Below are 26,243 nucleotides of genomic sequence, written 5' to 3' on the forward strand. Positions count from 1 at the left end.
GGGAGGTCTAGTGAAGGCCCAGAGAAGATGAGGAGGAGGGAAACAGGAATAGCACCTGAGAGAGAAAGTTCCTTATGGAAAGTCAGAGCAAAGACCTCCCAGGGAATATATTTGCCTCTTTGGGTCTTCATTACAGTGAGTTTTCACTGACCTCTTATTTAAAGTTAAAACATCAGAGACACCACCGGACCCTGAAGGAAACAGACCGGATAAACAGTTCTCTGCACCCAAATCCCGTGGGAGGGAGAGCTAAACCTTCAGAGAGGCAGACAGGCCTGGGAAACCAGAAGAGACTACTCCCTGCACACACATCTCGGACGCCAGAGGAAAAAGCCAAAGACCATCTGGAACCCTGGTGCACTGAAGCTCCCGGAAGGGGCGGCACAGGTCTTCCTGGTTGCTGCCACTGCAGAGAGCCCCTGGGCAGCACCCCACGAGCGAACCTGAGCCTCGGGACCACAGGTAAGACCAAATTTTCTGCTGCAAGAAAGCTGCCTGGTGAACTCAAGACACAGGCCCACAGGAACAGCTGAAGACCTGTAGAGAGGAAAAACTACACGCCCGAAAGCAGAACACTCTGTCCCCATAACTGACTGAAAGAGAGGAAAACAGGTCTACAGCACTCCTGACACACAGGCTTATAGGACAGTCTAGCCACTGTCAGAAATAGCAGAACAAAGTAACACTAGAGATAATCTGATGGCGAGAGGCAAGCGCAGGAACCCAAGCAACAGAAACCAAGACTACATGCCATCATCGGAGCCCAATTCTCCCACCAAAACAAACATGGAATATCCAAACACACCAGAAAAGCAAGATCTAGTTTCAAAATCATATTTGATCATGATGCTGGAGGACTTCAAGAAAGACATGAACACACTTAGGGAAGCACAGGAAAACATTAATAAACAAGTAAAAGCCTACAGAGAGGAATCGCAAAAATCCCTGAAAGAATTCCAGGAAAACACAATCAAACAGTTGAAGGAATTAAAAATGGAAATAGAAGCAATCAAGAAAGAACACATGGAAACAACCCTGGATATAGAAAACCAAAAGAAGAGACAAGGAGCTGTAGATACAAGCTTCACCAACAGAATACAAGAGATGGAAGAGAGAATCTCAGGAGCAGAAGATTCCATAGAAATCATTGACTCAACTGTCAAAGATAATGTAAAGCAGAAAAAGCTACTGGTCCAGAACATACAGGAAATCCAGGACTCAATGAGAAGATCAAACCTAAGGATAATAGGTATAGAAGAGAGTGAAGACTCCCAGCTCAAAGGACCAGTAAATATCTTCAACAAAATCATAGAAGAAAACTTCCCTAACCTAAAAAAAGAGATACCCATAGACATACAAGAAGCCTACAGAACTCCAAATAGATTGGACCAGAAAAGAAACACCTCCCGTCACATAATTGTCAAAACACCAAACGCACAAAATAAAGAAAGAATATTAAAAGCAGTAAGGGAAAAAGGTCAAGTAACATATAAAGGGAGACCTATCAGAATCACACCAGACTTCTCGCCAGAAACTATGAAGGCCAGAAGATCCTGGACTGATGTTATACAGACCCTAAGAGAACACAAATGCCAGCCCAGGTTACTGTATCCAGCAAAACTCTCAATTAACATTGATGGAGAAACCAAGATATTCCATGACAAAACCAAATTTACACAATATCTTTCTACAAATCCAGCACTACAAAGGATCATAAATGGTAAAGCCCAACATAAGAGGCAAGCTATACCCTAGAAGAAGCAAGAAACTAATCGTCTTGGCAACAAAACAAAGAGAATGAAAGCACACAAACATAACCTCACATCCAAATATGAATATAACGGGAAGCAATAATCACTATTCCTTAATATCTCTCAATATCAATGGCCTCAACTCCCCAATAAAAAGACATAGATTAACAAACTGGATACGCAACGAGGACCCTGCATTCTGCTGCCTACAGGAAACACACCTCAGAGACAAAGACAGACACTACCTCAGAGTGAAAGGCTGGAAAACAACTTTCCAAGCAATGGTCAGAAGAAGCAAGCTGGAGTAGCCATTCTAATATCAAATAAAATCAATTTCCAACTAAAAGTCATCAAAAAAGATAAGGAAGGACACTTCATATTCATCAAAGGAAAAATCAACCAAGATGAACTCTCAATCCTAAATATCTATGCCCCAAATACAAGGGCACCTACATACGTAAAAGAAACCTTACTTAAGCTCAAAACACACATTGCACCTCACACAATAATAGTGGGAGATTTCAACACCCCACTCTCATCAATGGACAGATCATGGAAACAGAAATTAAACAGTGATGTAGACAGACTAAGAGAAGTCATGAGCCAAATGGACTTAACGGATATTTATAGAACATTCTATCCTAAAGCAAAAGGATATACCTTCTTCTCAGCTCCTCATGGTACTTTCTCCAAAATTGACCATATAATTGGTCAAAAAACGGGCCTCAACAGGTACAGAAAGATAGAAATAATCCCATGCGTGCTATCGGACCACCACGGCCTAAAACTGGTCTTCAATAACAATCAGGGAAGAATGCCCACATATACGTGGAAATTGAACAATGCTCTACTCAATGATAACCTGGTCAAGGAAGAAATAAAGAAAGAAATTAAAAACTTTTTAGAATTTAATGAAAATGAAGATACAACATACTCAAACTTATGGGACACAATGAAAGCTGTGCTAAGAGGAAAACTCATAGCGCTGAGTGCCTGCAGAAAGAAACAGGAAAGAGCATATGTCAGCAGCTTGACAGCACACCTAAAAGCTCTAGAACAAAAAGAAGCAAATACACCCAGGAGGAGTAGAAGGCAGGAAATAATCAAACTCAGAGCTGAAATCAACCAAGTAGAAACAAAAAGGACCATAGAAAGAATCAACAGAACCAAAAGTTGGTTCTTTGAGAAAATCAACAAGATAGATAAACCCTTAGCCAGACTAACGAGAGGACACAGAGAGTGTGTCCAAATTAACAAAATCAGAAATGAAAAGGGAGACATAACTACAGATTCGGAGGAAATTCAAAAAATCATCAGATCTTACTATAAAAACCTATATTCAACAAAATTTGAAAATCTTCAGGAAATGGACAATTTCCTAGACAGATACCAGGTATCGAGGTTAAATCAGGAACAGATAAACCAGTTAAACAACCCCATAACTCCTAAGGAAATAGAAGCAGTCATTAAAGGTCTCCCAACCAAAAAGAGCCCAGGTCCAGACGGGTTTAGTGCAGAATTCTATCAAACCTTCATAGAAGACCTCATACCAATATTATCCAAACTATTCCACAAAATTGAAACAGATGGAGCCCTACCGAATTCCTTCTACGAAGCCACAATTACTCTTATACCTAAACCACACAAAGACACAACAAAGAAAGAGAACTTCAGACCAATTTCCCTTATGAATATCGACGCAAAAATACTCAATAAAATTCTGGCAAACCGAATTCAAGAGCACATCAAAACAATCATCCACCATGATCAAGTAGGCTTCATCCCAGGCATGCAGGGATGGTTTAATATACGGAAAACCATCAACGTGATCCATCATATAAACAAACTGAAAGACCAGAACCACATGATCATTTCATTAGATGCTGAGAAAGCATTTGACAAAATTCAACACCCCTTCATGATAAAAGTCCTGGAAAGAATAGGAATTCAAGGCCCATACCTAAACATAGTAAAAGCCATATACAGCAAACCAGTTGCTAACATTAAACTAAATGGAGAGAAACTTGAAGCAATCCCACTAAAATCAGGTACTAGACAAGGCTGCCCACTCTCTCCCTACTTATTCAATATAGTTCTTGAAGTTCTAGCCAGAGCAATCAGACAACAAAAGGAGATCAAAGGGATACAGATCGGAAAAGAAGAAGTCAAAATATCACTATTTGCAGATGACATGATAGTATATTTAAGTGATCCCAAAAGTTCCACCAGAGAACTACTAAAGCTGATAAACAACTTCAGCAAAGTGGCTGGGTATAAAATTAACTCAAATAAATCAGTTGCCTTCCTCTATACAAAAGAGAAACAAGCCGAGAAAGAAATTAGGGAAACGACACCCTTCATAATAGACCCAAATAATATAAAGTACCTCGGTGTGACTTTAACCAAGCAAGTAAAAGATCTGTACAATAAGAACTTCAAGACACTGAGGAAAGAAATTGAAGAAGACCTCAGAAGATGGAAAGATCTCCCATGCTCATGGATTGGCAGGATTAATATAGTAAAAATGGCCATTTTACCAAAAGCAATCTACAGATTCAATGCAATCCCCATCAAAATACCAATCCAATTCTTCAAAGAGTTAGACAGAACAATTTGCAAATTCATCTGGAATAACAAAAAACCCAGGATAGCTAAAGCTATCCTCGACAATAAAAGAACTTCAGGGGGAATCACTATCCCTGAACTCAAGCAGTATTACAGAGCAATAGTGATAAAAACTGCATGGTATTGGTACAGAGACAGACAGATAGACCAATGGAATAGAATTGAAGACCCAGAAATGAACCCACACACCTATGGTCACTTGATTTTTGACAAAGGAGCCAAAACCATCCAATGAAAAAAAGATAGCATTTTCAGCAAATGGTGCTGGTTCAACTGGAGGGCAACATGTAGAAGAATGCAGATCGATCCATGCTTATCACCCTGTACAAAGCTTAAGTCCAAGTGGATCAAGGACTTCCACATCAAACCAGACACACTCAAACTAATAGAAGAAAAACTAGGGAAGCATCTGGAACATATGGGCACTGGAAAAAATTTCCTGAACAAAACACCAATGGCTCATGCTCTAAGATCAAGAATCGACAAATGGGATCTCATAAAACTGCAAAGCTTCTGTAAGGCAAAGGACACTGTGGTTAGGACAAAACGGCAACCAACAGATTGGGAAAAGATCTTTACCAATCCTACAACAGATAGAGGCCTTATATCCAAAATATACAAAGAACTCAAGAAGTTAGACCACAGGGAAACAAATAACCCTATTAAAAAATGGGGTTCAGAGCTAAACAAAGAATTCACAGCTGAGGAATGCCGAATGGCTGAGAAACACCTAAAGAAATGTTCAACATCTTTAGTCATAAGGGAAATGCAAATCAAAACAACCCTGAGATTTCACCTCACACCAGTGCGATTGGCTAAGATCAAAACTCAGGTGACAGCAGATGCTGGCGAGGATGTGGAGAAAGAGGAACACTCCTCCATTGTTGGTGGGATTGCAGACTGGTAAAACCATTCTGGAAATCAGTCTGGAGGTTCCTCAGAAAATTGGACATTGAACTGCCTGAGGATCCAGCTATACCTCTCTTGGGCATATACCCAAAAGATGCCTCAACATATAAAAGAGACACGTGCTCCACTATGTTCATCGCAGCCTTATTTATAATAGCCAGAAAATGGAAAGAACCCAGATGCCCTTCAACAGAGGAATGGATACAGAAAATGTGGTACATCTACACAATGGAATATTACTCAGCTATCAAAAAGAACGAGTTTATGAAATTCGTAGGCAAATGGTTGGAACTGGAAAATATCATCCTGAGTGAGCTAACCCAATCACAGAAAGACATACATGGTATGCACTCATTGATAAGTGGCTATTAGCCCAAATGCTTGAATTACCCTAGATCCCTAGAACAAACGAAACTCAAGACGGATGATCAAAATGTGAATGCTTCACTCCTTCTTTAAATGAGGAAAAAGAATACCCTTGGCAGGGAAGGGAGAGGCAAAGATTAAAACAGAGACTGAAGGAACACCCATTCAGAGCCTGCCCCACATGTGGCCCATACATATACAGCCACCCAATTAGACAAGATGGATGAAGCAAAGAAGTGCAGACCGACAGGAGCCGGATGTAGATCGCTCCTGAGAGACACAGCCAGAATACAGCAAATATAGAGGCGAATGCCAGCAGCAAACCACTGAACTGAGAATAGGTCCCCTATTGAAGGAATCAGAGAAAGAACTGGAAGAGCTTGAAGGGGCTCGAGACCCCAAAAGTACAACAATGCCAAGCAACCAGAGCTTCCAGGGACTAAGCCACTACCTAAAGACTATACATGGACTGACCCTGGACTCTGACCCCATAGGTAGCAATGAATATCCTAGTAAGAGCACCAGTGGAAGGGGAAGCCCTGGGTCCTGCTAAGACTGAACCCCCAGTGAACTAGTCTATGGGGGGAGGGCGGCAATGGGGGGAGGGTTGGGAGGGGAACACCCATAAGGAAGGGGAGGGGGGAGGGGGATGTTTGCCCGGATACCAGGAAAGAAAATAACACTCGAAATGTATATAAGAAATACTCAAGTTAATAAAAAAAAAAAGTTAAAACATCAACATCTCCTGACCTTTGTGCACCCCCAAGTTTATTAATTTATTTGCTACTTGTAGTGAAATTTTTGATTTCTTAAAAAAAAGTTAGGTGAATACATTTTTGTTTTAACTTCTGGTGTGGGATATGGGGCTGCTTCAAGATTGTCCATAGCAGCTGACTATGATTTGTCCTGTGCTCTGGCAGGAGTGTGATTCTGCCAACTGAACATAGTTTACATCTGGAATTCTGGGGACTCTTGAGAGGCTATAAAAATGCCAGAACCTGGAGAAGCTGCTGTTGTCTCTGCTAATCCCAACTCCTTTAACTGTGGTTTGTCTAGTGGTTGTGAGAAATGAGACCAGAGGAAGAAATTGGATATCCTGATGACAAAGATTGGACTTGCCCCAAGGAACTCAATGCCTCCAATCAGCAGGAAGTGGTCTAAGGAGATCGACACTCACTTTGCCCTCTAAACTTGCCTACCTAGTGTTGGGGGTTGGAAGGGATTGGAATGGAGAAGAGTGGTAGAAAAGGACCCAATAAAGTAGCCCAGTATGGATAGAAGTACTTTATTCTTTCAAAACAAGTCATATCATGAACACCAGGGAGTTGTGTCTGTCTTCATACATATAGACATATCACAATACTACTTAGTACAATGCAGGTGCTCAATAAAGTTTTATTGAAAACCAAGAAAGACTACAGAGAGATAGCTAGGAGTATAGGAAGAAAATCAGAAAACCAAATGAACGAAGAATTTTGTGCACACAGGAGCATTTTATAAGAAGTGTCTGATGGATGAGGAATGAGGGAAGCTAATATCTGGCCAATAGATGAGAAAGCCAATTCTTTTCAACCTAGCTTGGGAAAGGTGGTGGTGATGGTTGTCATTTCAATAATTTCTAGAGAGGCCTTAGAAATCAAAAGGGTGAGACATGGATAATTCTTAAAAGCTTGTTTGTATAAATGGAAGAAGAGTATTTGAACAGTAGCTGGGAAGGCAATCAGGATGAAAATAAAGACTCTGAAAATGTGTTCATGTGTGTGTGTGTGTGTGTGTGTGTGTGTGTGTGTGCATGTACAAGTATGTATGCACTCACATGCACACATGTTTGTGATGGGGGAAGGGAACCCAATGGGAAGGGTTGTAGAAGACAATGGAACAAAAGACATATATCTGCAAGTCTTTCAGAGGAAGGGTGAGGATAGTCTCTAAGGCTCATAGGAGTGGCTGGCCTTGGTTGAGAGCACAGATGGTTTACCCACAGCAACAGAAGTGAGGACGAGTATCTGGGCACAGATGCAAGTGTGTGGGTTGGTGTATTTGTGGGCGCTTGCGGATATTCTCTTCTGATTGCTTCTATTTCTCTTGGAGAAAGAGGAAGCAGTGTCGTCAACTAAGAGTGAGGACAAGGAGGAGGTGTGGAAAGCTGAGGAGACAAGGTATGAAATAGATGTCCCAGAAATGGAGAGGGCTTGGGGTTGGGAATGCCTTTTGATGCTACACAGCTTTGGGAGCCCAGGCGGGGTAGTCACTGTCAGAGTGTGTGGGTTCTCCAGCCCCATCAGCTGCCTGTGTGGGAGCATAGGCTCTGCAGAAATGTTTTTTTAATTGGGTTTTATATTTTTTACCAGGGTAGTAAGAAAAAGGAGCGATGTGGACAATGGGATTGAGGATGTGTCCAGTGGGTGAGTTTTATGAACAATGAAACAGCACTAAAGGAAAGGATAAAATGTAACTGAAGAAAAATAACATTACAGGGTCATGGGGTCCAAACGCATGGAGAAGCCCTGCTTTGGTTAGAGAGTGGGATGCTTGACAACACGGTTGTGGATGGTTTCAGTTACTGAGGATGCGTGGTGATAGGAGGGGAGGAAGGCGACCGTAGTGCGGATCGAACATGATGCAGGATCACCACAAAAGAGAAGGTGAAGTTATTGCAAGGCCACAGTATTATGAAGATCATCTATGGGTGGTTGAACTTTCTGACCACCGCGCTAGGCCTCATCATCAGGAAATGAAACTCTCAAGAAGGAGAGGATATGACGTGGGTACAATTGACAGTACAAGGAGGCTCAGGAGGTGGTGGAGACTGAAAACCATTCTCATGGTTCCTTAAGGCTTGAAAGCCTTGCCTTGCCAAACACAGTGACGCCTGCTGAGCTATACATGTGCAACAGCTTTGTGGGTGCATTGCAAGCTTGGAACTTAAGATGACTATGCTGCTTTGAGTAAGGCGCTGATTTTCTCCTGGCCTAGAGTACATCCATCTACAAAGACGACGATAATAGCTATGTCATATTCTTACGTTAAATGTTCGGTAAAATTAATTGCTTAGATTGAACCATGCTTAAATCCTCCATAATCGCCAAGAAGGGGTAGTGTTTCTTTCTAGATAACTAGACATTACGTTTTCTAAAAAATAGAAAGGATGGCAGCTGTACTTTGTATACATTTTGTACAATTAATATAATCTGATATATACATTAGTTAACTTCAAAAATATAATTTAAAAAAGAAAGACGGATTCTAAGAATTCACTGTCGTCTTCTGGCATTCACAGGGACAAAGACACAAACACAGGCCCCCAAAGAAACAAATTGCCTATCTTTCAGCTAGGTTTATTGTTAACTACCTACTGCGTGTATTCTGAATAATTAAAATTGATCTTATAATTCCAGTTATACTGCTTTATGACTATGCTACCTATACATCTCTAGAAATTAAACAAAATAATATCCAAAACCTAGACTGAAAAGTAGAAAGCTCCATAGAACTATTTATAAGTATAAAATGTTATGTCAAATGTTTAATTAAAAATTTCTTCGTATAAGGTACACTATCTGCACTATACACTTTTACAGAGTACCTAACTCTGACTTGAAACAATGGCTCTATAGTAAGAAGAAAATGTTTTCTTCATGTGTGGTGAGTTCAGAAAAAACATTCTAGGTTTACGTAAGTTTTCTGAAATCAGAATTGTTTTTTATACTGGAAAGGAGAGAAAATGTTTTCACATATGCCTGGGTATGTATGCAGAATCCCCCTGGTGTTCTCAGATTACTCAATCTCACGTAAGTTTGGTGTGCCAGCCCAGGCTACATCACTTTGAGTGACTGATTTTGTGCTGTAGAGAAAACTTAGAACTTTAATTAACGATGACCCCATATTCCCTGTTTTCGCAGCTTAGCTTTTGTTAAGCACCTGATACATATATTCTAAGTAATTTACACTTGATCTCATAATTTCAAGTACACTGCTTTATGACTATGTTACTCTAAACACCTGTAACAAGGTCTAATAGAAGGTCTGTCCTAATAAACACATCATTGTGTGATTCACATTGAACTTGGCCTTGGCGCCAACCTACCTGCCTCAGTTTGTTTTCCAGTGTCTCATTATTGAGTTCTTCCATTTTCTCACTGTTTGCTTTCCCCTACATTTTAGATCCTCATCCTCTCTATCAGCCATTCCCCTACATAGGTAGACAGTTGGGTGGCTGACACAAGCACATGTGGACTCTGTCTCTCTCTGTGTCTCCCTGTGTGTCTGTCTCTCTGTCTCTGTCTTTTCATCTCTCTCTGGCTTGCTCTATCTCCCTCCCATCAGAATGGCTTATAGCATTAATGACCCACACTGAGAAGCCTGTGAGTCATCCAATGGCGTACTCACCCTTCGAGGTGATTAATACCTTCTGCAAAAGCCCCTGTAACGCTCTAGCAAAAGGCACACTTGCATTTGATCCATCCTACAACATCTGAATCTATTTTCAGTACATAAACAGCAGTCACTTGGGTGTGTGTCATACCTCTAGTTTGGAGGCACCACCTTGCCTACAATCTGCTTCTGTTCCCCCAGAGCTGAAAACCTACCAAGGAAGAGACCTTTCACGGACTCTTCCCCAATTAACTCACACACTCGTAACTCATGTACATTCGATACTACATTTAAAATTCTAAGGTGGCTTCTTTTGTGTCAGACAGTCACATTAAGTTCCAGTACTTTCATTTGTTCTATATTTTCCATGAAATTACTAAATAACACATATCTACTTACTAATTTGTGAGTGCAGTAGTATTTTTGTTTAGCACTTTTTTCCAGTTTATAGGTACTTTGGATCTCATGATGCCGTGGGCCCCGGGTTTCTGATTTTGAATGTGTGATGTGTCTTGAACTCATCTGAGGCTTGAGTTCTAGCTCCCTTACAGCCTGGCCCAACAAGTACAGAACATAGAGCCATAGACAGGAAGGCCCAGACCCTGTGTGCATTTTCACACAGATGGAATTATACTGTCTTTTGAGGAAGCAGATGACAGGAAATTCTGCATATCTGATTGTGCATATGGATGGTGGCAGGGAAGAGAGGTGGAAGGAGACAATTAGCAAATCAAAAGTTGTCTGAGCTTAAGTCACTCATGAAATAGGGCAGGGAGCCCAGCGACCAACCCACATCTCTATGGTCAGTTGATTGTTTTGGAAAAAAGTGGTCAAAACCAATCAATCAAACACACCAGAGAGAAGTTTAGAGTGGTACAAGTCTTTAATCCTAGAACTTGGGAGAAAGAGGCAATTTACTCTCTCTGTAAATTTGAGGTTAGCTCTAGGCTAGTCAGGACCTTCTAGTGAGACCCTGACTAAGACAAAGAGACAGGAAAAAGGAAGGAAGGAAGGAAGGAAGGAAGGAAGGAAGGAAGGAAGGAAGGAAGGAAGGAAGGGAAGTTAACAGGCAGGCCTCTGACATTAGGCAGAGATTACTAGGACCCCAAAAGCATAGACTACAAATGCAAAAAGAGGTAATGGGATTGTATCAAGCTAAAAGTCACCCAAAGAAAGGCAAACAGTCAACGGAGTGAAGGGAGTGCCAAAGACAACTCATTTACAGAGTTAAGGGGATTAGTAGATGCTTGTCCCTGTGACAAACCATCTGATATAAACTAGTTGAAGAGAAAAGGTTTCCTTAGCTTGCTGTTTCAGGGGCTCCCATCTCTTACCGTGGGAGAGTGTGGCAGGTAGCTCATAGCATGTCAATTATCAAGGGCTGAGGGAACGGTAGGAGGATACGTTTTTGCTTTTACTTCTACCTGGGCTGCAAGCATGCAGGGACTGGAGCTGCCCACAGTCAGGAAGGGTCTTCTCCCTTAGTTAATACTCCATTGACTTCTGTTCCCAGACCCCACCCAAGGTATGTTTTACTGACATCCTGGGTATTTCTCAAACCAATCAAGTTGGCAGTCAAGATCACTCATCACAAGGGGCTAATATAAAATGTACCAAATCAATCTTTTAAAAAAATGGAAAACAATACCTGTATTAAAAATAGTCAAAGGACTTGAACATTTATCAAAGAAGACAAAGAAATAGGCTGTGATGGCTGAAAAAGAGGTTCGACATGGCAAGTGAGGCAACAGAAATTGAAGTCCACACTACAGTGAGATATGACTACACGCCTGCTTGTGTAGCGGTTATCATAAACGTGACGCGTAGTGAGTGCTGGCGAGGATGGGAAAAGAGGACATCTTACACAGCGTTGGCTGTAATATAAACTAGTGCAACTGTTTTTGGAAAATAGTAAGGACTTTGCTGAAAAAAATATTGAAAATAGGAATTCTAAGGTGAGATGAAGAAAGAGAATGTGGGGATCCATGGAAGAGAAGAGTCAAGACAATGCGAAATTCCAAACTGTCAAGTGCAGAAAGAACAATAGGGGTCAAGAAAGGGCTTGAGACAGAGAAGAGAGGAGAGGAATGGGAAAACAACATGGCAGCAGCACTCACTTCCAACCCCAGCTTTGTGGGTTGAGGTAGCTGGCAAAGCCTCAACCACAATGTGGGCCTGGCAGGATTGCCAGTCCTAGATGCAGAAGAAACCCACAGTCATCTCCAAGTCATGGTGGGGTTTGGTGGGACCTGCGTATAGGCTAGCCTTGAAGTGGGGAGGAGAGAGGAGGAAAGCAACTTCCTACATCTGGAGGCGTGATAAAATCGAGTTACCCTCTCAGACCTGAGAACAAAACAACCATAACTGAGGAGATTGGAGGAACATCCTGTTGCAAGGGCTGGAAGGGGATGCCAAAATAGGCTTTCATAGAGAGGAAGGTGGGTGAGCATGGATCGAGGGAGAGGTGTAGGTTCCCAGAGCCTTGGGATGGAGAGTGCTCTGTGATCTGGGTGTTGCCTGCTCTGTTGCCTGCTCTGTTCCCGGTCTGCTCTGAAGCAGAGAGCTCCAAGCTGAAGCAGGCAGATTGTCACCCCCAGGCCTGCGCTGCTGACCTGGATTGTTTAGTGCTTAGCAGGACAGAGTTCTGAATAATTGCTTGAATGTTCTAGTAAGTGGTTACAGGGCATATCTCAAAGTCCTAAAACCCATAGACAAAATAATACATCCCTCTCAGGGAAGACTTGTATCCTGTTTATGTTTGGAAGTTTGCTGTCCTCTGCATGATTAACCTCGGGGGTTTTCTGGAATGAGTGGAACCCTTCCAGAGACACAGGCCATAAAGGTCATTTGGGCCAACAGCAGTTCCCCAACACAAAGAAATAAAGCTTCTAAAGAGAATGCAGCATGGGGGTGTCAACTGACACTTGCCTGGCTACATGCCCAACCAGCCTAAACATTATGGACTAATAGGCTCGTACTATGACTCACAGCTCCTCTGGCTGCAATATTAAAGGAGATGGAAAATAGCTTTTTTAATCCCTTGTCTTTGAAAACAAAGAAAAAACAAAACAAACAAAACCAGGCTTTCTTTCCATTTTGTTCTTTTTGGTATTTTATATCATTTCGTCGGCTTTAGTTTTGCATGTTCCTTTATTTGCAACATACTTTGGTAGCCTATTCCTTTTTCTCCCCCTCATATACTTTTCTGCTTCTCTTGACCCCTCTCCTTTTCCCTTTCCTTGTCTCAAAGGTTTTTGTCACTTTTACTTTTATACATATTTAACTCCATTCATATTTATCTTCCATTATCTCTGCCATTTTCTTCTCTGTACTTATCATGAATGGAAATTCCAAGAAAGAAATTGTGTCTGCAAAGACTATGGGGCTGGTGAGAACTGCAGTGGGGTGGAGAGGGTGGGGTGCAGCAGGTCCAGAACTTAATTTTACTTTTTCTTGGGCTAGCCTGAACCCCCTTTGAGTTCCCTGAATGGCCATTTCTTGCCACCTCTTTATAGGACATTCTGTGATTCAAAGATTTAAAAAATCTTTATCAATTTCCAGGTCACTAGCTTCTATCAACCCGAAAGCTGAGAATGTCATCAGATAGCATCTGCAGCTGTATGACAGAACTTGCTTCTCTGGGATTTTCATCAATGTGTTTGTAAATGCTTATATTTATAACTTTCTTTGTTCTGTTACTATAAAAATGCCATGAAACTGGAATACAGAACGTGGGGTAACCCGGATTCAAATGTCCCAGGCCACAGTCACTCACATATGGCTCCAGACCACACTGTCTTTTATCCTCTTTTCACGTGAGAATTCTGTATTTTGTGTTGACAGTGGTATACTATTTACCTTTGATCTATTTTCCAAGGAGACGCATCCCAGTGATAAGACCCCCAAATAGAGATATTCTCCACAATAAATGTGAACAAATTGTAACTTTGAAATATAAGAAATAAGAGAGAGCAAAGCAACATGATTTCTTCAAAACTTAATAATTCTACAGAAATGGAATCCAAAGATGTTAAAATGGCAGCAATGTCAGGTAAAGAACACAAAAGTCTAGCTTAAAAATGAGCAAAGGGAAATTCAAATCAAAACAATCCTTAGATTACACCTCCCACCAGTCAAAATTGGTAAGATCAAAAACTCAGGTGACTGCAGATGCTATCAAGGATGTGGAGAAAGAGGAACACTCCTCCATTGTTGGTGGGATTGCAGACTGGTACAACCATTCTGGAAATCAGTCTGGAGGTTCCTCAGAAAATTGGTCATAGTGCTACCTTAGGTCCCAGCTATACCATTCTTGGGTCAAAAGATGTTCCAACATACAACAAGGACACATGCTCCACTATGTTCATAGCAGCCTTATTTATTATAGCCAGGAGCTGGAAACAACCCAGATGTTCTTCAACAGAGAAATGGATACAAAAAATATGGTACATCTACACAATGGAGCACTACTCAGCAATTAAAAACAATGACTTTATGAAATTCACAAAATGGAACTAGGAAATACCATCCTGAGTGAAGTGACCTAGTCACAAAAGAACAGACATGGTACACACTCACTGAAAAGTGGATATTAGCTCAAAAGCTCAGACTATGCAAGATACAATTCATAGACTATATGAAGCTTAAGAAGAAGGAAGATCAAAATGTGGATGCTTCAGTCCTTCTTAGAAGGGGAAACAACATACTCCTGGGAGGAAATACAGGGACAAAGAGTGGAGCAGAGACTGAAGACAAGGCCATCCAGAGACTGCCTCACCTGGGGATACATCCCATATGCAGCCACCAAACCCAGTTACTATTGCTGATGCCAAGAAGTTCTTGATAGCAGGAGTCTGATACAACTGTTTCCTGAGAGGCTCTGCTATACCTTACTGATACAGATGAGGATGTCTGCAGCTAATCATAGGACTGACAACAGGGACCCCAATGGTAGAGTTAGAGAAAAGACTGAAGGATCTGACGGGGTTTGCAACCCATAGGAAGAACAACAATATCAACCAACTAGACACCCCGAGACACCCCCAGGGACTAAACACCAACCAAAGAGTACACATGGAGGACCCATGGCTCCAGCTGCATATGTAGCAGAAAATGGCATTGTCTGGCTTCAATAGGAGGAGAAGCCCTTGGTCCTGTAAAAGCTCATTTCTCCAGTGTAGGGGAATACCAGGGTGGTGAGGTGGGAGTGGGTAAGTGGGAGGGGGAGCATCTTCATAGAAGCAGAAGGATGGGGCATGGGAGAGTGGAGAATCAGAAAAGGGGATAACTTTGAAATGTAAAATATCCAATAAAAATGCAAAAAGTAAAAAGAAAAATGAGCAAAGACCACAAAAGGAATCCAAATTTTAAAAAATCATGGTTAAGAAATTCAACAAAAGGCATCTATTCTTTAAAAATAAAAGGAAATATTAGACATACGAAGTTCAGTTAATCAATTAAGAAGAGCATCACCAATAACAACAAGATCAGATAAAAGAAAGAATGTTAGTAATGAAGACAAAGTTGAGGAACTGTCAACTCAGATAACAATGAAAACAAAAACACAAAAAAGCCATCACATGTTGTCCTCTGAGAGGCTTCCCCCAGCAGCTGACACCCACAGCCAAACAGTGAATGGAGCTTGGGGACTTTTATGGAAGAATTGGAGAAGGATTGAGGGTCCTGAAGAGGATAGGAACTCCACAGGAAGACCAACAGAATCAATTAACCTGGACCCTTGGGGCGATTAGAGTCTAAACTACTAACCAAGGAACATATATGGGCTGGCCCTAGGTTTCCCTGCTCAAATATAGAAGACATGCAGCTTGATCTTCATGTGGGTCCTAAACAACTGTAGCACAGCCTATCTCAAAAGTTGTTGCCTGTATGTGGGATATGTTCTAGTAACTGAGCTGCCTTGTCTGGCCTCAGTGAGAGAGAAGGTGCCTAGCCTTACAGAGACTTGAAGGGTCAGGGTGTGGTCCAGAGGGCCTCCATCCATCCAGAGGAGAAGGGTAGTGGGGAAGGATTGTGGGAGGGAGAACTGGGAGGGAGTAGTGAGTGGACATAAAATGAATAAGTAAAAAATAAATTAAATTTAAAAAAAGAATAAAAACAATCACACCAACAACATTCAACATTGGGGACACAACTAAAAGACCAAGCCTACAAATGTGTGGTACTTGAGAGGAAAATCAAGCTATAGAAATAAAGACCTGGAGAACTTATTCAATGAAGCAATAGCAGAAAATGTCCTCTGTCAGGGTGTGAAGGTTGGCAGGGATAAATATTTGAGCATATAAGGCCTTTAGATCCTAGATTAAAAAATTAAAAAAAAAAACAGAGAGAATCTAAGTTTTATTATAAAATCAGATGGCTATGAAACTTAGAAGAAATTCTGAAAACTTCAAGAAAAACTCCAAGTAACTTATAATCTGCCAGAATGAAGCAGATTTCTCAGCAGAAACTTTAAAAGCCAGGAAAACCTGGATTGGGATAGTTCAAACATTGAAGCAAATAACTACCCAACAAGACTTTTATAGCCAGCAAAACTATCCTGTGAAATCAAAATGGAAATAAAGATCTTTCATTATGCATAAAGACTGTGACAAATAGGTCAAAATTGCACAAGATACTTAAGGGAACAATACATGGAAAAGAAATATATATTTATATATATTTATATATATATATTTATATATATTTATACCAATAAAAAGAGATTAGAAATGATAAATAAGTCACTAACTTGCAAACCTCCAAGACAAAGAAATAAATTTAACACATAGCTTTCAATCATTGTCCTAGAAATAAATGGTCTTAATTCTCCATTTAAAAGATTCTGTTTTGGGGGCTGGGGACTTAGCTCAGTGGTAGAGCGCTTACCTAGGAAGCGCAAGGCCCTGGGTTCGGTCCCCAGCTCCGAAAAAAAGAACCCAAAAAAAAAAAGATTCTGTTTTGGACCTTAGATTTTTTTTAATCTATGGATTAAAAAAATAAGTGTCAACTATTTACTATCTTCACACTTTCAAAGAAATACATGGACTGAATTTTTGGCTAATATTGCTTCCCAAAAGAGCCACAGAAAAACTAACAAATTAGATTCCAGCACCAGACATGAAAAGGCCTCTTTTGAGTCCCTTGGTCAGACTTGTCCAAAAGACTTCTAAAAGATCACATCCTACTGATATTGCCCCAGTTGCTCCTCACTGGTAGAAGATAAGTCCCTATTGTTGAAGACATTATCCACTTCAGACATAGGGTCCAGAGGCTCCTGAGCTGTAACTGGCTTGAGTACCTCCTCCCTAAGGAATAACTTTGATGCCACCATGCAAACTTCCAAGGGAGTGAATCAACAGACCTACCCAGTGTAGTGCCTATGAACCACAACAATGTCCAGCATGTCACTGTCACCCTAACGGTGCAGTAGTGACACACATACCTTGGTGGTAACTGACAATTCTGCAATTAGATTTAAGGCACTGCTGAATGAGAGGGATACTTTACCTGGTACTGAAAACCTAACCTGGGGTGAGTAAAATCAAAGGACTTGGAAGAGAACCAACAACCACTACTTTACTAAATCAACATAACCCCTAACTATATTCTGAAAAATGTCTCCTCCTACCATAGATAAGTGTAGCTCTCTGCCCTCATTAAGGAAACTTCTCTTCACAACAAATGAAGACCACTACAGAAACCACAACCAACCAAAATGCAGACCTGTGGATTCCAGTCCTAACTGATACAGCTATGATGCAACTCCCACATCTTAGGTATAGGGATCATTTAGAATAAGAGGAGCACAGGGGTCTTTAAGATCCAGAAGAAGCAGAAATTTGCTGTGAGATTGTGTCTCCTAGAAATGCCAGAGAAGCTATATCCATGAAGAATCACCAACAAGGCTGCCTAAACATGAGCTGAACAAGGCCAACACCAATAGGCATCTTAGTGCAGAAGAGGAAAAACTTGCAAGGCCTCAACCCTAGATAATGATCTGCAGGCTATTAAGGGTACTGAGAGCTAGAGAAATAGTCTTCCCTAGGAAAGAGCATGCCAAGTAGTTATCCAATGACAGATGGTCAGCTCTGAAAACATACAATTAGCATTATAAGACTGGAGCAGGCTGTATTAATATATTTAGGAACATATTCACTCATACATAAAGTAACATCTAAGGAAAAAAGGGTATGAACTTGAAAGAGAGCAAGGCACACCTGGGAAGATTTGGAGGGAGGAAAGGGAAGCAGGAAATGATGTAATTATTATCCTCAAAGCACAAAGAATATTTTTTTTAAAAAAATACACTGAAAGTGAAAGGATAGCACATATTCCAGGCAAATCGAATCTGAATATCTGACAAATCAATATGATAAAGCTCAATGATTAATCAAATACAAAAATGTTAAAGTCACAGGAGCAGAAAGGAGCATGCTGGTTATCAGGCGTGACCAGGACCAGAGGTAGAGAATGGATTAGGACAAGAAAGTTGTGTTCAAAAGGGCAAGGTTACAGTCAAAGAGGGACAAGCTCAGGTGACCCCATCTCAACACTGTGATACATTGTCAATAAACCATACACATAATCGCTGAAACCGATAGAAAATATTCACAAGGAAATTTGTGAGGCAATGGATGCACTAAGCTTGGGTTGACTGTTTCATATTGCTACATCACAAGACCTGTACGTATATAAAATCATATATAAGTGTAAATGGAGGCAAGTGATGGTGACATTTTTGACTGGTTGTGCAATGTGGCAATATCAGACTGCTTGATGGGTTAGCCTTGGACTGTGTCTACTGAGTTCAAATGGCATGGAATTTATCTATATACCAGACATTCCAAAACCAAGGTCTCGGAGGCATGAGTCCAACATACGATAAATTTGTTTTTTGAGTTTTCTAAAACAGGTAACTAAAAACACATCAAACATTTGGCAGAAAATGTATCTTTTAACAACATATAGAAATCTCTGTGTATCTGCTTGTTTTCATATATATGCTAAAACCAAAGAGCTGACAGAACAAAGGGGTACAGAGAGCACTGTTGCCTTACTGTTCTGTCAGTCAAAAACAGCACGTTTAATGAGTCAAGCCTGTATCATTACAAAATGTTTGACAACAGTCACAGACTAACAACAGGCATGACCTGTGGTTCATTGAAGTCCTTAACTATACTCCCCGTGCACAACCAAAGCACCAGGACTAGAAACTTTTGTTTATCATCCTTTGAGAAAGAATATGGATGTGAACTATAGAGCCAACGGGCAACCCTATTATTATATAAATTCATATTGTCTGTAAGCTTATCTTTTTTATAAAAACAGAAACTATAGCAACGGGAATAATGATGGCTGCAGATGAAAAAAAAATCAACCCTAGAGTTATTGTGAAATACCATATGAACTTAATGTACTGAAACTGCCAGGATGGGTATAGGCCAGGAAAATGCAGATTACTCGAGTACCTCTAAGAAGAAAGTGTGTGGACCACATAGGATAGATGCTTAGAGGGGCACACCAGTACAGGTTCTGATGAGGACGCATCCCCAGGGACTCCAGGACTGTCGTGCTGGGACAGTTTCTGTGGTGGTTTGAATGAGGATGGTCTATAGGCTCATGTATTTGAATGAGTGGAACTCATAAGTGGAACTGTTTGGGAAGGATTAGGATTATGGCCTCATTGGAGGAGGTGTGTCATTGACTTTGAAATTTCAAAAGCCCATCCTTCTCCATTAGTTCTCCCTCTCCTTCCTACTGTGGATCGGATGAAAGATCTCAGGTACTGCTCCAGCACCATTCCTATCTCCTGTCGCCATCTTCCCCCTTGCACAGATGCTAACCATCTGGAACGGTGAGCACCAAATTAAATGCTTTCTTTCATCATTCACTTTATTTATGATGTTTGGTCAGGACAATAAATACAGAGACAAAGTGTGGAGCAGAGAATGAAGGAAAGGCCACCCAGAGACAGCCCCACCTGGGGATGCATCCCATATACAAACACCAAACCCAGACACTATTGTTGATACCAAGAAGTGCTGGCTGACGGGAGCCTGATATGGATGTCTCCTGAGAGGCTCTGCCAGAGCCTTACTGATACAGATGAGGATACTTGCAGCTAACCATCAGACTGAGCACTGGGAGCCCAATGGAGGAATCAGAAAAGACTAAAGGAGCTGAAGGGGTTTGTAACCCCATAGGAAGAACAACAATATCAACCAACCAGACCTCCTAGAGCTCCCAGGGACTAAACCCCAACCAAAGAGTATACTTGGAGGCACCCATGGCTCCACCTGAATATGTAGCAGAGGGTGGCCTTGTCAGACATCAATGGGAGGAGAGGCTTTTGGTCCTGTGAAGGCTCGATGCCACAGTGTAGGGGAATTCTAGGGTGGGGAGGCAGGACTGTAGGGGATGAGCACCCTCAAAGAAGCAGAGGGAGGGAGGATGGGATAGGAAGTTTCTGGAAGGGAAACTGGGAAAGGGGATAACATTTGAAATGTAAATAAATAAAATATCCAATTAAAAAAACGCATCTTCATTGTTTTTTATAAAAGGTAATTAAGACAGTCTGCAAGTATGGTTTTACCTTATGTTGTTCAAGTTTCCTTTGGATTGTGTTTGCTGTTTCCTCATGGACCTGCTGAATGGTGATCTCCTCTCTCAGGGCCACCTCTGCCCTGTATAGCCAAGCACCTATAGTGCCCAGAGGTGCAGGGAGAGATTTATCCAGCTGTATATGCCAGTCAAAGAGCTGAAATAGGAAAATAGAATGTCTCTGGCAAGAAGACAATTCCCAAAACTTCCTCTAAATGAACTTTAAAAAAATCTACAAAAGACTCAGAGAGGGTCTGGGAAAAGAGCTCATAGGTAAGTGCTCACCACATAAGCACAAGGACCACAATTTGATTCTCAAGACCCACACAAGAACCTGGGGTTGAGGGCATCTGCTTGTCATCAATCCCAGTTGTGAGGGGGTAAAGACAGGTGTATCCCTAGGCTCCATGCAAGCCACCCCTGCCCAGTCAAGTTTTAAAATGCCAGTTCTTTGAGAATTACAGAGGTGCAAATTCAGATTTTTATATGGGTCCTGGGAATTAGATGTCAGTTGTCGGGCTCATGCGCTAAGAACTTTTATTCACTAGAATGCCAGATTTCCTTCTATGTATCTGGCTTTTCATAGGGGCCTCAGGGATTGAACTCAGGTCTTTAAGCTTGTATGGCAAGTGCTTACACCAGTGAGCCCCACCCTCTTTGTCCAAAAGCACTTTTTTCCCCCTTTTCTTCCATTTTTCCAGATTCTCAAGGACCATTTACTGGTCTACAGAAACTCTAGCTTAGAAACCATCCTACTTCTTGATAAAGTTTCTAGGAAATGTGACATTATCAAATCGAACAACAGGGTAAATGCAAGTAAAATATTTCTGTTAATGCTAGAAGATGTTTAGGACTTAGAAACCTTAAATGGCTAAGGTCTGAGGAAGAGTGTTAATATTAAGTAGGTTAAGCAGCTTTTCCTTCATCCTGGAAAACAACCAGACAGCCAGAGATGATCCATGACAGAACATGAAGGTCCTGAGTTGCTCACAAAACAAGATTACAGACTATGAAACATGCTGATATTCCTGGAAGTCTCTAAGGCAAAGGTCAGCTTTTCTAACCTACTGGGAGGTAAGGTCTGGAAGGAGACAGAAGCCAGGAGGTCCTTCTGATGCATCTATTACCCAGTAATGCATAGGGAAGCCTAACCTGAGGGCAGATGTGCTCCCATGGCTGATCCTTTCCAGCCTCAGCCAGAGGCCACAGCGTCTTGTGCAATACCACCATGTGAAAGAGGACAAACTGCAGCTTGGTGAAGATGCACAAATCCAAACGAAGCTAACTTACCCTGGATGACACTCTCTCCCAGCACTGTTTGACCAAGGCTTGGTCGAGTGTCAGTTTGCCGTCTCTTTGCAATGGCTGTATTATATGTTCCACCTGTTTCCTTTTCAATTCATATTGAACTCTGAAGTGCTTAAATGACTAAAAGAGGAAACAGAAAGAGTACAGCAATGAGTCCCCAAAAGCAAAAGCAAAGGAAACTGTAGTTCCTAGGTAATAGCCCTTTACCTTTGAAGAGCACTCCACTACATTGTTGGCAATGTTAGCAGCAGCAGTTATGACACTGACCCTGTCTAAGACCTTGACAGTGTTAGGTACTTTCTACACATCCCTCTGGTCACACACACACACACACATACACACACACACTCTCACACATACACACACACACTCTCACATACACACACACACTCACACATACACACTCACACACACAAACACACTCACACACACAGACACACTCACACACAGACACACTCACACACACAGACACACTCACACACACTCACACATACACACTCACACAAACACACTCACACACTCACACATACACACTCACACACACAAACACACTCACACACACTCACACATACACACTCACACACAAACACACACAAACACACTCACACACTCACACACTCACACACACTCACACACAAACACACACTCACACACACACTCACACACACTCACACACACAAACACACACTCACACACTCATACACACTCACACACAAACACACACACAAACACACACTCACACACACACACTCACACACATACACACACACATACACACACACACATGCAATACACACTCACACACAGTTACTAGGCATCCCAGAAGTGATTTGACAGAGACAACTAGCAAAAGCAGGACTAATGCCTAGAAATTATGAAGTCTGCATAGAAATAGAAGGGACTGGAAAACGTAAATTAATACAAACAGCCTGCCAGACCCAGAAAGACAGACATGTGGCTCTTCCCTCTGAATATTTGGTTCTGTACATTTAACCTGGAGTCCATGTGGGAACCAGGAACCTGGAATCAGCCACTTAGATAGCTAATGGGTGGGGGTAGGGTAGCACGGGCAGAGTGAACATAGAGAGGGAAAATATTGGGAGGCGATCAAGCACAGAAAAGTGTGGGGAACAAAAAAATGAGGCATTAGGGGAAGTCTTAACTAAAATGAAGGGTGTGTGCAAAAGCTATGGATGCCTATGATCTTCCATACACCTCCAATTAGAGAGAAGTACTCTCTAATTGAATATACTCAGGGTTAAAGGGCTACACTGGGATAGAGGTTTTGGGGAGAGGAGAAAATAGGGGGCGATTTAGCCAAAACTAAAGATACACGATGAAGTCTTATGAAAATCAGATAGTTTGAAATATTATATATAAACATATGTATATACATACATAAATATATATACATAATACATAATGTAATATGTATTATACACACATATATAAAAGGGGGTTTGACCAGAAGTACCCTGCATGGGTAGAAAACACTGTGCTCAGAAGACATGGGTTGCAAAATGAAGGTCTGAGTTATCATTCATAAACTACCTCCCCATGAGTTATGGCACCCAAAACAAAAGGCTATTCCCAATGTTTTGTTTGTCCCCTATAACTGGATGGTAAGACCTGGTGGAAGATACCACTAACTTTGGCTACGGGACATACAGAAGTAAACCTAACACTGATCAGGAAACTCTACTGGATCCCTTTACATTGTGCTCACAGGTACTATGCAGGCTGCTGAGGAGAAAAAATAATCAGTGGTCTTATTCGGTGCTGAATGCTGCACATTGCAATGCTGGCCCACTGGTGTGCTCACTGGTGTGCCCACTGGTGTGCCCATTGGTGTGGTAGTGGCATGCTGTGGTGACGAAGGTTAACTAAGTGCTTCCTCATGTGTCCACCCTACAGGAGGGATCTCCTGTCTGTTACTATATAAATAGCCAAAACCCTATGACCGCAGAGATTATAGACCTAGCTGGGAAGACTAGTATTATTTCTGCTAAATGGACATGCCGAATATTCTACGTTTTTGCCTGTAGTTTTGGGCTGCTTTCAATTTAACAAAGAAGCTTCTTTATCCAGTGGTTTGTGGAGAGATTCATTCCTGGTCACAGTGAAGGCTGTAAGCGATTCTGATCTGTTGTGCATGGGTCACCTACATGAACATCATTATCGTCTATGTCCGCCATCCACGGACCAAGGAACTTCACCAAAGAGGGCAAGAATATTTAATAGCTGGTGGGTGTGAAAAGAAACCCATGGAGTGGTCGTGTCTGGACATGGCGTGCAGTTGTACTTACTGCCTCACTGTAACCATGGTTACCTGCACAACGTCAAGCCAGTCAGACTTCCAGCATGGAAGGGGGACAGGTGCCTGACCCTCACCCTTAGCTGAAGAGCTAATGACCAGTGATAGCTCCTAGGGGAGGGAGACCCATCTTGCTTGTGACTGGCAGCTGGTAGTTGCTTTTGCTCCAGTTTGTGGTCTTACACACACACACACACACACACACACACACACACACACACACACACAGAGGTATCCCTATCAAGGGGTTGTCAATAACGAAAATGAATAAAAGAGGACCTGAAGGTCAGGGTGCAATGGGGTGCAGGGCCCTAGGAAAAGCTGAGGGAAGGTAGTGGTGGATGAATGTATATTGTCTGACACACAAAACTTTTGAAGAGTAAAACTGTTACTTAAAAGTAAATTTAAAACATTTAAAGGGACTAATTCTAGTTAAGTAATTTATGAGCCAGTTTGTCAGGAAAGCATAGTCAAATACAAGTATGAGTTTATGTATGCTAACAGCCAAAATAGTTGCTCTATCAGTAAATAGTCCTATTTAGAGTACACCATGTTATATATTATAATGTTATCATATATGGTACACATCAACTAATGCTGAATTAAACATACCTAGTTTGCATTCAAGCAATCCCGTGTAAAGAGGCTGACTTTGAGGCCTTATTATTTATATATAATTGCTTATTTTTATGCCAAAAAATTCTTAATATGCCACAAATACTTAAAACTCGTCATTTAGACCTAACCATAGGCTTGATACAAACATAAAAATAGTCGCTCTGAAGTTGCACTTTTTCTTATAATAAACTAGCACATCTACAAAGTGATTCTATTTATATGTGTGAATTGAAAAATAACCATTCACCGTAAATTTGTACATCTCGAACATGATTCCCCATCCAGGTTTGAATAGGAAATGACACTAAGCTGTGTGATTAGATTACAGAGCAGAGGGAAGCCATGCCGAGTTCAGCAGATTCAGGAAAGAATTTCAGTTATAAACATGCAAATCCCCTTGAAGAACACTGGGGGGAGTTGAACTCAAATTCAACCAAAAACTCATGAAATTCTGAAGATACTGAAATGCACAAAATCTTTAATTTTGTCTCACAGATTTCTATGTTTGAAAAAACTGGAGTTGTGTTACCTGTGATGAGCCAAAAGTGGAAAATACGGGTTACATAATGTGGATGGGACACAGCGCTTTCCCTAATGCTGCTGCTCATGTGTGCAGGACGCTTTCTCTTCATGTTTTGGTGTTTTATTTTGTTTTTCTGATTCACTGTTCTTCTCTCACAGAGTAACACTTGGTCCAGTAAGGAGCTTTATTTCTTGGAATTTAGCGTTAATGCCTTTGGTTCACCTAAAGCTCACCAACAAACACACCTCTGTTTCTGTGCTTTCTTCTTAGTTTCCTGGCCTAATTGTTTTATGGTGAAGCACATCACTGCAAATTTTATTTGGGGGAAAATAAGAAGATTATACTGAGTTTCAAAGCAAAAGAATACATGGAAACTAAATTTATTGTTTTTCCAAGTTAAAAAAATGAACAAAGATGGCGTGGCCATCTGAATTTAGGTATATTTATACGAGTTTCCAATATCACACATTCACATCATTAAGTGCTTTATCATCTACCGTGTTGGATGGCTCATCTCACTGTAACACTGTAACTTTTTGGTAGGAAACTAATGGAGAGCAAAGAAAAGTGGCTGAAATGTAACAGGGTGGAGTGTGTGAGAGAACGTTGCTGAAGATGTGTTACATTCTGCTTGCCTGCTAACATAAAGTGGAATTTGAAACAGGAGGAAAATGGCAACTCCGCTGGAAAGAAGTCACAGCTTTTTAATGGGAAAAACCTACTGTTACAAGATGGTCTGGGAAGTGTAAATTAAAAGCAGAAAGTCAGCTCCTGGCACTGTCAGGAGACTGGACACAGCTCTCTGACCTCAGCTCAAGAGCAACCATCTTAAGCAAGACAGGTCACAGTCAAAACT

General features: G+C 41.3%; 1 protein-coding gene across 31 annotated transcripts in view; it reads right to left on the minus strand.

The window, feature by feature from the left end:
• Positions 1-26,243, minus strand: part of Syne1 (spectrin repeat containing nuclear envelope protein 1) — a 471,163-nt gene that overhangs the window by 324,318 nt on the left and 120,602 nt on the right. For all 31 annotated transcript variants that reach the window (XM_063270573.1, XM_063270583.1, XM_063270581.1 and 28 more), the window contains 2 exons: positions 21,915-22,052; positions 20,617-20,781 (listed from right to left, as the gene is read on the minus strand). In XM_063270573.1, the coding sequence (XP_063126643.1) occupies positions 20,617-20,781; positions 21,915-22,052 (303 nt within the window). The remainder of the gene's footprint in view (positions 1-20,616; positions 20,782-21,914; positions 22,053-26,243) is intronic.

This window comes from Rattus norvegicus, chromosome 1, assembly GCF_036323735.1.
Source record: "Rattus norvegicus strain BN/NHsdMcwi chromosome 1, GRCr8, whole genome shotgun sequence".
Classification (NCBI taxonomy): domain Eukaryota; kingdom Metazoa; phylum Chordata; class Mammalia; order Rodentia; family Muridae; genus Rattus; species Rattus norvegicus.